General features: G+C 45.6%; 1 protein-coding gene across 5 annotated transcripts in view; it reads right to left on the minus strand.

Moving 5' to 3' along the window:
- FANCI (FA complementation group I) overlaps window positions 1–13,247 on the minus strand; it is a 39,067-nt gene that overhangs the window by 1,564 nt on the left and 24,256 nt on the right. For all 5 annotated transcript variants that reach the window (XM_073304151.2, XM_073304153.2, XM_073304149.2 and 2 more), the window contains 16 exons: window positions 13,063–13,184; window positions 12,443–12,607; window positions 11,486–11,665; window positions 9,909–10,072; window positions 9,406–9,485; window positions 8,712–8,828; window positions 7,531–7,582; window positions 6,579–6,706; window positions 6,345–6,413; window positions 6,107–6,197; window positions 5,324–5,508; window positions 3,966–4,022; window positions 3,825–3,884; window positions 2,928–3,011; window positions 1,343–1,438; window positions 492–617 (listed from right to left, as the gene is read on the minus strand). In XM_073304151.2, the coding sequence (XP_073160252.1) occupies window positions 492–617; window positions 1,343–1,438; window positions 2,928–3,011; window positions 3,825–3,884; window positions 3,966–4,022; window positions 5,324–5,508; window positions 6,107–6,197; window positions 6,345–6,413; window positions 6,579–6,706; window positions 7,531–7,582; window positions 8,712–8,828; window positions 9,406–9,485; window positions 9,909–10,072; window positions 11,486–11,665; window positions 12,443–12,607; window positions 13,063–13,184 (1,776 nt within the window). The remainder of the gene's footprint in view (window positions 1–491; window positions 618–1,342; window positions 1,439–2,927; window positions 3,012–3,824; window positions 3,885–3,965; window positions 4,023–5,323; window positions 5,509–6,106; window positions 6,198–6,344; window positions 6,414–6,578; window positions 6,707–7,530; window positions 7,583–8,711; window positions 8,829–9,405; window positions 9,486–9,908; window positions 10,073–11,485; window positions 11,666–12,442; window positions 12,608–13,062; window positions 13,185–13,247) is intronic.

The raw sequence follows: 13,247 nt of genomic DNA on the forward strand, positions 1-13,247 counted from the left end.
TAAAATGCAGCATGAGTGCCATTGAGTTAAGAGACATCTGTAAACACTGATAGTCCTAGAGCCAAGAAGCACTAAGAGTTTAAAAGCACAAGTCATACCGTGCAAACCTGATTTTTTTTCCACCCACCCTAGAAAATCAATAGTTAAGGGGAACACAGCAGAATTAAACTGTGGGCTTTTCTAAAGTACTGCTATAATGTCTCTGTTTTATTTTAAACTGATTCATTTGAATTGGTACTGGCATATTGAGTGAAAACTAGCTCAGGGCAAAGTGTTGGGCTAAGCAACACAGTGTCACGTTACAGGGATGGCAGAGTTGGGTCTCTACCATTTCACTCATTAAATGGGCAGATAGTAAATTAGGGATTCCCCTTTAAAGATGGAACTAGGGCAGGCTCATTTTACACTGATTTCACACACATGGAAAGCCCAGCCTCAGCTGGATCTCAGAGAGAGTGAGCCCTGGCACTTGCTCTTGTGAGAGTTCTGACCTGGTCATTGTCTGGTTCGTTCTCAGCATCTTCAGTGTTCTTCTCCTGCAGCGCACTCTCTAGTGTGGATGCATTGATGCGGAAGTCCCGGGAGGTGCTCAGCTTCATGTACTGCATCAAGTTCACCTACCGTAACCAAAAGACAATGAGTATTTCAAGGCTGATCGCTAGGAGAGAATGCTACAGCATTAATACCTGTTGTAGTGCAGCTTTCTACCACTGCCTGCTCCTCCCGCCTAGTGCCAGGGCAGAGTCCCTGGTCACCTTCCCGCCAATAACAGTGTGTGACTGTGGCAGTCCAGGTGATGTTTTCACACTCCCTTTCTTCCATCCTGGGTGTGTTCAACATCCCCTGCCTCCACTTTCAAATGGGCAAAGCCACCTACCTTATGGGTTTTTTAAGGGGGTGGGAGTAGGCAGGAACCCTAAATGTGTATATTACCCTGATGTCATCTCAGCTGAGAGCCTTGGCTAGGGATGTTTCTTTCACTGCAGTTGAGATGAATGAGCAGAGCAATGGCATTAACCTTTTCAGTTTCTACTCAACAAGAAAATACAAAATGGCTAAGTCCTCAGAAAGCGTATGCTTCTCCAAGTGCCTGCATTGATGCCAGCTGCCTGAATGTAACATCAATTTAGAATAGAAAGTCAGGCCAGGATTTGTGAGAAAGTTGCCATGATGGTGAATTCCTTCTGTGACCAGTTGCATTGATAACAGCTGTAGTAACATTCATTTAGAAAACCAAGAAGAGGTACAGCAGCCTTTCACAGTGATGTTGCTTTGCTGTATGTATGTCATCTGTCCTTCAGCCACGCAGAGCCACAGACTGCTGCAGAGGAGGGCAGATTACCTTTGACTTTTTGGAGAGGTGGATAAGAAATTTCTCATACTGCTCTATAGCAAAAATCAGGTTTGGGATTGGCTTGGTCTCCCGAAGCACCTTGGCCTGTAATACAAAAAAAAAAAAAAAAAAAGAGGTTGGACATGAACACTGAAGGCTCCCATAGTAAACTTAATGCAGTGTGAGCAGCCCAGGTATGTAACAATGCACACATTCATCTGATCTTCATCAATCCATCAGTCTGGATTTCCATAACCAAATGGAAGAGATTTTAAAACCTATTTACCACAGTTGCCAATTGCTTAAAGGCATTATACAGAACTCCACTTTCTCATGTCAAGGGACATAGTCATAGAAATGGAAGGGACCTCGAGAGATCATCAAATCCAGCTCCTTAGGCTGAGGCAGGGCCAAGTAAACCTAGACCATCCCTGACAAGGGTTTGTCCACCTCCCCTGGAATTAGAAAGTTCTTCCTAATAGCTAATCTAAATTTCCCTTCCTGCAGATTACATCCATTACTTCTCATCCTGCCTTCAGTGAACATGATGCATCATTACTGTAATTCTAGCCCATCTCTGGTTCAGACAACCCCAGATTGTCAGTGAACGACTTCAGTACTACACCACTGACACCATCCCTTCCTCTGTACCAAGTATCAACTCCATACCAAACCTTGCCAGTTTAGGTTCAGGATTGTTTTTAAACCAACTGGATCAGTACCACCTTTGGAGCAGGTATTCCATGGTACTTCTCCATGGCTTTGAACTCTTCTGACCATTCCCGAGCTGGGTTTTTCCGTTTGACAGCACCCATTTCCAACTCACTGCATTTCTGCTCCATTTATTTTCTGTTATGACCTTCACTTCTAATAATCAACCAGGAGGCAGCATCCAGCTCCAGGTAAATCTGCTGTCCTTAGCAGCATCACTTTACCTTCAGGGAGCAGTGAGGAAGTCATTGTCTTTGCTGTCCTCACTACTTTTTACCAGCAAAGCACTGGTTCACTTGAATGGCACAGGAGTGTCTGACATTTGACCAGCTGGTAAACATAACAGTGGATAGCAAAATGCTTTGATGAATATGAAGGGTCACACACCTTTAACCAGTGTAACTAACCCTCCAGTTCCCATTCACACTTTTCCAACTCAGTCACTTGCAATTGCAATTATTGACCTCATTTAGTCAAACGAAGTGCTCCATCTTTCTCAGGAAACTCCAGCAGCACAGAGAGCCCATCAGCACATTGAAACGGAAATGTGCCGGTATTGCCAACCCCAAATGTTCAAAGAAAGAGTCAAGCACCAAAAAGTCATGAGATTAAAAAGCTGCTTTTGTTGTTTGCCTTGTTTTTTGAGCCTTTAGGGTGGCACTGGGGTCATATTTTCCAACTTTTCTCCACAGCCAGGAGGGCTACAAACTTTGTTTTTACTTAAATGAAAGGTGAGTTTGTGGTGTATTTACCTGCCTTCCAGAGACAGAGCTTTAAGAAAACACCAATCATCACAAGCTCCATGATAAAATCTTAAGAATCGACAACATTGCTATTTCCGCTGCATGCAACCAGATTCTAACAGGGAGTGAATCAAGCTCACCATGACTGTAGCAATTGCAGCAGTTTCATCCTCTCTCTTCTTTTTCTTCTCCCCTGCAAAGCTCAGGCTTTCACTGTGGATGTTCTGAAGGAAGAAAGCACAGGGCACAGCATCACAGGGCTAGCAAGAACAGCCCGTAGCCAAATCATGGCAGACAAATGTCTTCTCCACGTGGCTAGTTCAATGTTTACAGCTCACTGAGGGATTTGGAAGTTTACAGAAGTGAGAAGCTAACAATACTGCCAGAGCCAGGGATAGGTGTTTATGCCAGCTTCCCCCCATTCCTCCCCCAGCTCTGCCAACATAGCTTAACCCCGAGCTCCAGCTCCCCCTGTAATTCCAGCTCTGGTCTCCCCTACATGGCTCTGGCAATGCCCCTTGGTCCTGACCTGAAGCGCCCCTTGCTCAACCATACATAGACGTATCTGTCAAAGTACCTTAATCCTGACCCATGCCATCACCTTGAGCAGAGATTGCCAATTATATTAATGTATATGGTGTGTGGCTGTGTTGTATTTGGAGTCTCTCTTCCATTTGCTGTTAATACTAATACCAAACTTACCCAAAGAAGCCACATGTCAGTATCCACACGTGCATAGAGATAGAAAGTGATCTAATACATGGCTTAAAGACCAGCACACAGCCACTTCCCTCCCTTTCCCAAGCTGAAATCAATATTCTTGCTCTGTCTGCGCAGAAGTTTAATCCCTTCATTACTGAAGAAGAATGTGTCTCTTGCCATGCTTATATGGCATAAGCTGAAGCTTGGAATGATCGCAGCCTCAAGCCACACCATGGAGGGTTCAGAAATACAGGCAGTGCTGATCTTCTCATTGTTCCTGCTACTCCCCTTTAGTGCTGAAGCATGTGTTTCCACAGGAAACTTAGCCCACTTACCTGTACATATGTGATGAAGGCGTAACACTGTGGAGTCAAATGGGAACCGGAGAGCTTCACCTATGAAGGAGCAGAGATACCAGTGTTATTCCTGAAACAAGTCAGTGCGCTTATCCCTCAGCATAATAAGGTGGCACTCACCAGCTTTTCCAGCCTCCCTGAAATTGTGCCCAGGCCACTGCGGCAAACTTGGAGATACTGCAAGAAATACACGAGAGTGAGCTTCCTTCAGACACCTCCATTCATCCCCTGAAGCTTGTCTTTCCAGGCAAGGGCTGGAAGCAATTCACTCTGTGATATTCCTTGTCCCACTGAGCACATGGGAGAGGGAATTCAGATGAAAGCAACATGAAAGGCTCCCTCTACTCAGAGGACTAATTGCTTCCCCACTTAGGGGGCAAGGGGTTATCCTTCTCTGATGCAGTCACACCTTACTTGGACTTGGCAAAGTGAAGTTCCTGTCCTGTACAAATGTTAGGCGGCAAAGGAGGGACTGTGAGCAAGGGGAATGTTCACTGCAGTGCAGGCTAGATCAGTGTTTCTCAACCTTTCCAGACTACTGTGTCCCTTTCAGGAATCTGATTTGTCTTGTGTACACCCAAGTTTCACCTCACTTAAAAACTACTTGCTTACAAAAATCAGACAAATATACAAAAGCGTCACAAGCACACTATTACTGAAAAATTGCTGACTCTCTCATTTTGTCTGTATGAAATTTTAGTTTGTGCTAACTTTACTAGTGCTTTTTATGTAGCCTGTTGTAAAACTAGGCAAATATCTAGATGAGTTTATGTACCTTCTGGAAGACCTCTGCGTACCCCCAAGCGTACAGGTACTCCTGGTTGAGAACCACTGGGCTAGATGTTTCTGAGGTTGCCTTTGGAACAACCAAACTGCACTGCATGAGTGCTTATAGGAAGAAGCTCTGCAGCCCACACTAGTTAGGATGGAAGTTACAGGAACTATCAGGGTGTAAGCTGGTCACCGGTGGGACAGAGGAAGCATTCCCCACACATCATGCACGTCACTACTGCTTAGGGGCATAGGGAATTCTTTGCCTTCCTCCAAAGCATCATCTCAGACTAAATAGGCCATTGGTCAGTCCTTATGTGCTAATTTCTACATCGTAGGTGTCAAGCCATGGATGGGATGTGGGAGGCGGGGAAGTTGCATAGTGTGAATGACACATGGTTCTCCAGTGAGGGGCCTGAAAGATTACAAAGCATGCAAGAGCCGCTCCCAGCCAAGGGCAGCATAGCTCTGCCCTTACCTACTAAGCAGGAGAGAGGCACCCTTTGTCTTTGCTAGAGGCCGCCACCACCTAGAGGCTAGGAAACTCATATGCATGTTGCCACTGGAGGAGGGTGAGGACTGGCATGACTACACATCACGTTGACAGTCCCAAGCTGCAGATGAGCTGCTGCCACTGTTAGCTTGTTGTGGGGAAAGGGCAGAGATGTTTAAATCTCATCCTGCCAGTTCAGCACAAGAGCACTCACGTGTTTGATGAGGGAGGTGAGAATAGTGTAAGTCTTGCTCAGGCTTCTCAGCAGAGTATCCACACAGCTCCCAGCAGGAAGGGCTGTTTGCACCAGCTCATGGTAAGCTGTCAGCAGCGTTCCCAGCTGCAGGATTATAGCCTTCTCCAGAGACTGGATCTGGCTTGATGCCTGAGAGGAGTCTTCTAAAAAGAGAAGAGATAGGTACATCCACAGCACATACACACTGATGCTTTGGGGGAAGTGAAGTAAAAACCAGCACAAATTTTGCTAAAAGTGGTGCTAAAAAAGCCCCCACTTCTGCCCTTCTCAGAACTAAAATGTAATCTGCTCTGGTCAGTGAGCTAGCAGTAGCCCCTTGTGCCCTACCATTGGACATATAGGTTCAGTCCAGTGACCCTTCCTGCTCCTCCCCACCACAATTAGACAAGCAGCTTTCTCCTGAAGTCACATGCAGCCTGCAAATATTTATCCCAAAACCCAGTTCCCAGCAATCAACACAATACTAAGATGGCAAAATACAAATGTCCATCTTCATGTGAGAGGAGGGCGGGGGGAGAGAGGGAGGGAGAGTATGTGTGTGGGATGAATCCGTGTAACGATTGACAACTCTTACATTTCCCTCCTGGGACCAGCACAAGGGAGGCGCCTTCACCATCTATGTCAAGAAGCCATCTTAGTAAGTTGGCTGTTCAAAACTGTGAGGTGTTTCCTTGATATCTATCTCTGTCTTTCTTTTGTGGAGCTCTAAGGCCATTGCAGAGCAGAGGGCCATCTCATTACCTGGTGTCTCCAATACCAAGTGGTTCTTAAGCTTCTTGATCAGCCAATCAACCTCATCAAGGACCTTCTCTGCTTGAGCCAGGACCAGCAGCTAAGGAAAAAAGAGAAAGCAAAACAGGTTTTTGAACATAGTTTAGCACATTAGGAGTTCTGCAACCCACATGTACCAAGGTGAGTCTTGGCACCAGCTGCATAGTAGTAGCAGAGACTAGGTCTTACATATACTGTTCCAACTCACACAGGCAGTAGGGGCTGCTGTCTTGATGTTCACGATAGCAAAATGTGATGGATTCTCCACCTCCATATCCTGTGGGGAAAGAGACTCTCTGATAATCAAATCTTTGGATTCAGTCACATGCTGCATGTATTTGGGGCTTCTTCCAGGGATGGAGTGCTCAGACACACTCCACCTCGGCCTTCGCAGCACAGGCGATGCTAAGCTTACACAGAGAGCTGGGGTTCTGGCCCGCACCTGATCTATGTCTCCAAGGTGAGCGTGGATATCCTGGGCGAGCTCACGCAGCAGGCCGACAGGGCTTTTGTAGAGAACATGGAGATTGAAGAGCAGGGTCAGCAAACCCTTACAGCAAGGGGAATCCTCTGCAAGAAAGGAGAGGAAATGACAGTCACCAGCCATGACACTCCACTGGCTTTTCAACGACTGTCAGTCATCCTGCTAGGATGAGATCAAGCATGCATTTTACTATAGCCTACATTTCAGGAGAGAGAGACACAGACAGCTTAGGCGGTACAGAGACATACTGCATTCAACCCTTGTTAAAACACTGTAGTTACAAAAGAGGAGCTTGGAAGTCAGGCAATTTAAAGTTAAGGTTCCACAAACAGCCTTAGCTCTGACCCTACATCCCTGCCCAGTACCCTTAGCTTATGATTAGATCAGGAAGTTAGAGACATGAGGTATTTCAAATAATATATACTTCAAGGGGGAATGAGGTAGATTGGACCCTTCAGCTCATAGGGGAATGGTGACTAGGAAGCAAATGCTATTGCACTGCAAGTTAAAGGGGGAGATGTTGGAATTTCTAGTCATCAGCAAGCAGTTGAGTGACCATAAGCTGGGACACCAAGTCCGAGAACAGTGGCTATCTTTACAAAACAAAATCCAGTCCTAGACAGCTGAAGAGGGGAGGGAGGTGAAATGAAAGATACCCACCCAACATTCAGCCGGCTAGCGCCACAGAAGACAACTCTGAAGTGGCCCTAGCACATCCCGTACTATTATCTGCAAATCCATTGCATTTGTCAGTAAAACAAGGCTTTGAGCTTGAACCCATCAAAAGGATGAATGGAAGAGGAACTCGGAGCACAGTATCAGAGGCCCAAATTCAGATCTAGTGTGAGCAGATGCAACTCCATTGACATTAGTACCTCAAGTCTGAATTTACTCCAAAAATCTTACTCACCCAGACTGGTTTCCTTGCAAATCTTGACTGTCCAAGAGAACAGCTGTATGAACTACACAAGGGAAAAAGGGTTTTACATGAATGCAGTCACAAAGACAATGCTAAACTGAAGAAAATCAGTTTGATTTCAAGAAATACGCTCAGCACAACAGTAACCAACCATCCATGGAAACCAACAGAGGCACCTCTAGCAGAAAGATGCCCAGACAGGGTCTGTGGAGTTCTACACCTAGTGAAGAGTGGTAGATGCTTGTTTCAAGACAATGCATTGCACGTGAGGGTCTGTGGTCTCCCCTGGACACAGCCTCTTACTGAAGAGAAGAGTAACTACAGTCTACTCCATTTACTCCAAAGTAGGCAAGGCCTTCATGTTCCTGGCAAATTTTCAATTTCGCCGTTGGCTGGGTAAAATTTGGTCTCCCTTACTATAGCCCTTTAAATGTTGTATGTATGTGTAAGAGGGGTTAAGCCCTCAACCATTCTTCCTTGAAGAGATGGGGCTAGAGGGGCCCCCCAGTGGATCTGTACCCATATAGAAGAAACACCACAGTTTGGCATGATTAGTAGCTACTAGTCAGGAGGCCAGGTAGCAGGGATACTGTAGTCCAGGCTTGAGGTGTGTGTAGGAAGGGGCCAGGACTTCTGCAGAAAGGCAGGGATTGCTGCAGGTCAGGATCAAGGTGCACTGTCAGAGCTGCGCAAGGGGTCTGGACTGGCATAGCAGGAGGATGGCGATCAGGATGGGGGGGAGGGGGCTGTCTCTCTGTCACAACTGGATAGCACCCAGCACAATAGGGGTAGGGGCTCTAGGTGGTAGCGCAATACAAATAATAAAGGACAATTAGTAGAGGTATCACAGGGAAGCATGTACAGCATCTGCCCACATTATGGCTCCAGCCAGTGCTACTGCTCCCTCATTAATTTAGCCTTCCTAAAACGTGTCATTCCTGAAGACATTCAGTATTGTAGGCTAAAGTTTGGCTGCCAGTTATCCTGGCAGCGTTTGGTCTGCTTGCAAGCACACAGGGGAATGAACATTTCAAAAATCTTCCCGTCACCATCTGGGGGTCTGCAATCAAACCAAGCTGACTACCTTTTCCCCGTGTATCATGGATGTTCAGACCCCACTGCTGCCAGCACCACACACATTCTCACCAATCATTAACAGCTCTGCTAAGTACCTGTGAAGAGGAGGGCTCCAGTAGCTTGGACAAAGTGGAGATAATGGTCACAAGTGATAGGGCTTCCTTGCTGTTGAAGTCATCGCCAGCACTGCTGAGCTGGTTCACCAGAGACCTCTGATCATGGGGAGGAAGGACAGAATCCAGTACATATGCATGCCTGGGCCATTTTAGGAGGCAAGTAACCAAAAGCCTCTGAGACTGGGGCATGTAAAGAAATCAGCAGCCCGCCCCAGCATAGGCAGCACCAACACTGAAGGAAAGCAAAATTTCTTACAGAGATAATCCAGATGCTTTTAGAACATATCCGTGAGCATCTGATTTTGTTACAAGCTGTTAAACAACAGCTAATTTCTACTTTAGTAAGGCTCTTACAATATTCACTGAGGTGTGGATTGTACCTTTGGTCCGTAGAGTTGCTTTCTTATGCACTGTACAGACCACATTAAGGGAGGGATGCAGCTCCTTATACGCACCCCGCTCAGTCCCTATATGCACTAAGTCTTACTGAGCTTCCTAACAGGTGTGAAACTCTTCTGAAGGTGCCAGTGAATCACTCAGTGGGTCAGTCACAGGACATTTTCTTTTCAGTTGGTAGCAGGCTAATAGCCTAGGCAAAACATCCAAAGGTACCCCCAAATTAGCTCATGCTTTGAGACCACTCGCTACCCACAGTGACATTTCTGTTATTTACCTGAAACTGTCGGATCTGAAAGGCAGCTTTCTCGGTGACGTTAGTATCTTCCTCTTCCTCTGCATCATCATTAGCCATATCTGAGAGAGAGAGGTGATGAGTTAAGTGCTGAGTCCAGCATACAGGATTTAGTACAGACACAAGCATGCACGCACATTCTCCTTTGCGGTGGTGGTAAAGGCCACAAGTCTGAGGAAAACATACTGGAGAATTGTGGAGGGCAAAAAGGATGGTTCAAGGCAGGATTTCAAACAGGAAGACCTCCAGTCATGCTCTGCCAACAGAGACTATTTGCTTGCTTCTATTGAGCCCTCACATCTCTGGGACTGGCCTGAGGCAAGGAAAGCCAGCTGGAGCTCAGTGACCAGCATCACTTCTGAATGACATGAGGTCAACTTTCTCCTTATCCAGGGGTCCTGTGCAAAGCCTCCACAGCACATCTAGCCCCATTAGTGAGAGTCTAGGACTGAGCAGACCTGTTCTGTCACAGCCAAAGTGCCTACCCAATGCCCGTAGAAACTGTGGGGTCTTGGACTTGTAGAGCTGTTGCACTGTGTTAAATATCTTCAGCAAGCCCTCCAAGCACAGCAGTGAGATGCTCTTGCCCTTCTTCTTCCCAGACTCTTCGACTGCAGTTGGAATTGAAGTGTATCTCCATAACAGGACCCTGTAAGAGGTGGGTGGGGAGTTAGTTCACATGTTCTAGCATAGTTGGTTGCACAGCACAAGAACTGGAATAGAATCAGTTCTGGACTCTACAGGCTGGATCTTCTTTCAGTACAATTGAATGGGAAGAGAGTCATTTTAAAGGCAAAATTAGTTTTGATACAAGCTTCACAGCCATTGTTTTCTATGCATTCTTCCTGTTTGACCCATCTGATAATTTTATTCTTCCTTCCCCCCATGTGCCTATTGACTTCCTGCTCCTACTTCAAATCCCTCTTTAAAAACTCACTCCCTTTCACATGGCCTTCCCTCCCTCACTGGCTCAGTGTGCCCCCTCCCCATGTCTGAACCTTTATCACTGGTGTCATATTTGTCAATTAGACTTACGCAACTTACCACAAGGACTTTGTCTCCCTACAGTTTGTGTTTTTGATGGGCCAGATATCTGTATTGGGCTCTATGTAAATAAGATGGTGAATGTACAGAAAAGAGAAACTAAATAGAGAAGTCTTGAAGAATGAGAAGTGTTTGGTCTGAGGGGGACCTGTAATGTAAAAGTCTTCCTGTTCTCAACCACCAAGAATCTTCTTTCCCCTTCTTCCAGCCATTTCTCTCTCCACACAATCCTTTACCTGCCATGATGACCCTTCTCTGGTTTATCTTACAGCCTGATCATGAAAACTCCTTTATTCAGATGGATAGTTCTTAGCTAACATGTGTAATTCCATTGGCTTCAATACAACTATTGACATGGGTAAGGATTATTTGCACAAGGAGGAGTTTGCACGATCAGACAGAGACTATAGGTTCTTTAGAACTGAATGCGTTTCTTTCTTGATGTTTGTGTAGCATGTAAATTTATATTACACAAAAGTGACTTCTAATCAGAGTGGTACTATATTGTCATCTACTTTCTACCACCATCAGAGGAATGAGGAAGATACAGGACTAAGGCTTTAAACTCAAAGGGAAACAGCCAATGTTTGGCTAAAAGTGAACTCCTCTTTCACATATAACTATTTCAAACTGTAACTGGAGCGGGGTTCAAACTAAATGAATGGAGGCCCCTCCCAAAGGCCTGAGAAGCCTGGTCTATAGCCATTCTAGTTTCCTACTGTGAGTAACAAATTAACTACCAGAAGTTAGCTCGGTTTTACAGAGAATGGCTCTTCCATCTCTCTCATTATCTCACTTGGTTTATCACTCACTTTGATGGAGAAATCAAGGTGTCTGCTGCTCAGATGTCTCAGGAACACAGGAGGCAATTTTGTTATAATTTGGTGCTAATTACAGTTTCAAACAATTGCCACTGACTATTGCCCTTTCAGACTTTTACATGAGAGTTTCAGGTGTTCAAAAAAACCAACATATTTGCAGTCCAGCATTCAAGTCTCCAAGCTACATAGAAACTCACCGAGTAATTTTGCAGAGGGTTTGGAATATCTTCTCTGGATTCTGGCCATCAGGTCCATCTGTTTGACCCGTCTCCTCCAGCTGTTGCACCTTCTGCAGTGCTACACTGACAGCGTAACGCATGAATTCACTGCTGGAGCGCAGAACAGCCAAGCTCTCCTCATGGCTTTGGGCACTATCCCTGAAGAGTCATATGAACATTTTAAAAACACCTCTGAGTCTAGGGACACACCTTAATGTAATGCAGAGGGCTAGCCTATAAGCATTTCATCTTGGCACACCAGAGCGCACCGTTGGTGGGTCACACAGGGCCCTGTGTGGAATGTAACTGTGTATCTACGTAACTGTTGTTTTTTAATTTGCCACATAAATGTGCTTCAGAATCTGAACTTTCATTTAAAAGAAATAAATTGAGTCTCCAGCCCAACAGCAAAATCCTCTCCAGGGAGGAAGCAACATAGTCCCGTTCTTCATTTAAGCCACTTGGAGCAAATATCCAAAACCAGAATTTTAACAGCCTCTTCAACCTCACTCATATCCCCAGTTGAGTACAAGTGGCAGTCTGCTCAGTAGAGGCCAAGAGCCAGAACAGCATGGGACGCTGCATGTCAGGACTGAGGGTCACTGGTTTTCTGAGGGTAGGGGATGGCCTAGGACTGGAACATCAGAGGCCCTCCAGGGCAGCATTAAGGGGCACTGATACAGCTGAAGTGTGACCCAGGAAAGGAGTAGCAGGAGGAACTACAGATCAGGACTGAGGGTCATGAGGCGGCCACTCTGCACAGCTCCAGGCTGGTCGGGAGAGTGCTCCAAGTGTACTGTGTGCAGAAGTGACATGCTGCACCCCCTGTGTGTGTGCAGTATGTACTGCTCAAAAAGGTAGGCAACCTACAAACACCACAGAAGTGAGTTTAAGGTAATATACAAGTCAGAGATAAACAGGCTGTGACAGTTTCACCTGAACAAAGCTGTGAGTAGAGTGGATATGAAGCTCATGGAAAGGAAGCTTCGGGCTGTTTTATTGGCCAAGGATAACTTGTTCTTCCCAGCTTTTTCCTTCAGGATCTCAGAGAGTTTGCTGTAACACTTAAACAGGCCTAGAACATCCTCAAACTTGTTCTTGCTGCAACATCACAAGAAGGTGGTAAAAAACACTGATAATAGAGACCAAAATGCTACAATTTCTTCATGGGAACTTTTATTAATCCAGTTAGAGAAGATACTTTCCAGATGACGTATGAAGCTCCCTGTCCTTCCAATACACAGTTCAGGTCCCACCCAGTCCATACTGGCTTGGCCACTTCCCTTGTTTCAAAATCCTAGTGAACTGTGATAATGACAAGTACAGTGATGTTCAAAACAAAAACTCTCCATAAGGTTAGGTGTAGATTTGCACCACGATGTGCAGGGAATGAGCTATGAGAAGTCATTCACTGTTCCCCTGTTACAGTTGGTGGCGCTGTGCTATACTTGCAAGGTACACTGAAGACATTGTCCCAGACATACTGAATAGCTAATGAATTCCTCTTAACTTCACCAGTGGGTGAGTGTTCTGAAGGATAGGACTTGACACCTTACCTGAAATTCCCTATGTTAAAGTTATACTCAATCAGGACCTCACAAACTCCCATTACCAAGATGGCATAGATATTGTTCTTCACGCCAACGCCAGAAGACAGAGAAAAGTCTGCTGATTTATCCTAAGAGGCAAAATGAAGAAGTGAAAAACCCTTCTAAAACCCCATAAGAATCAAGAATCTCCC

This window comes from Lepidochelys kempii, chromosome 10, assembly GCF_965140285.1.
Source record: "Lepidochelys kempii isolate rLepKem1 chromosome 10, rLepKem1.hap1, whole genome shotgun sequence".
NCBI classification, from domain to species: domain Eukaryota; kingdom Metazoa; phylum Chordata; order Testudines; family Cheloniidae; genus Lepidochelys; species Lepidochelys kempii.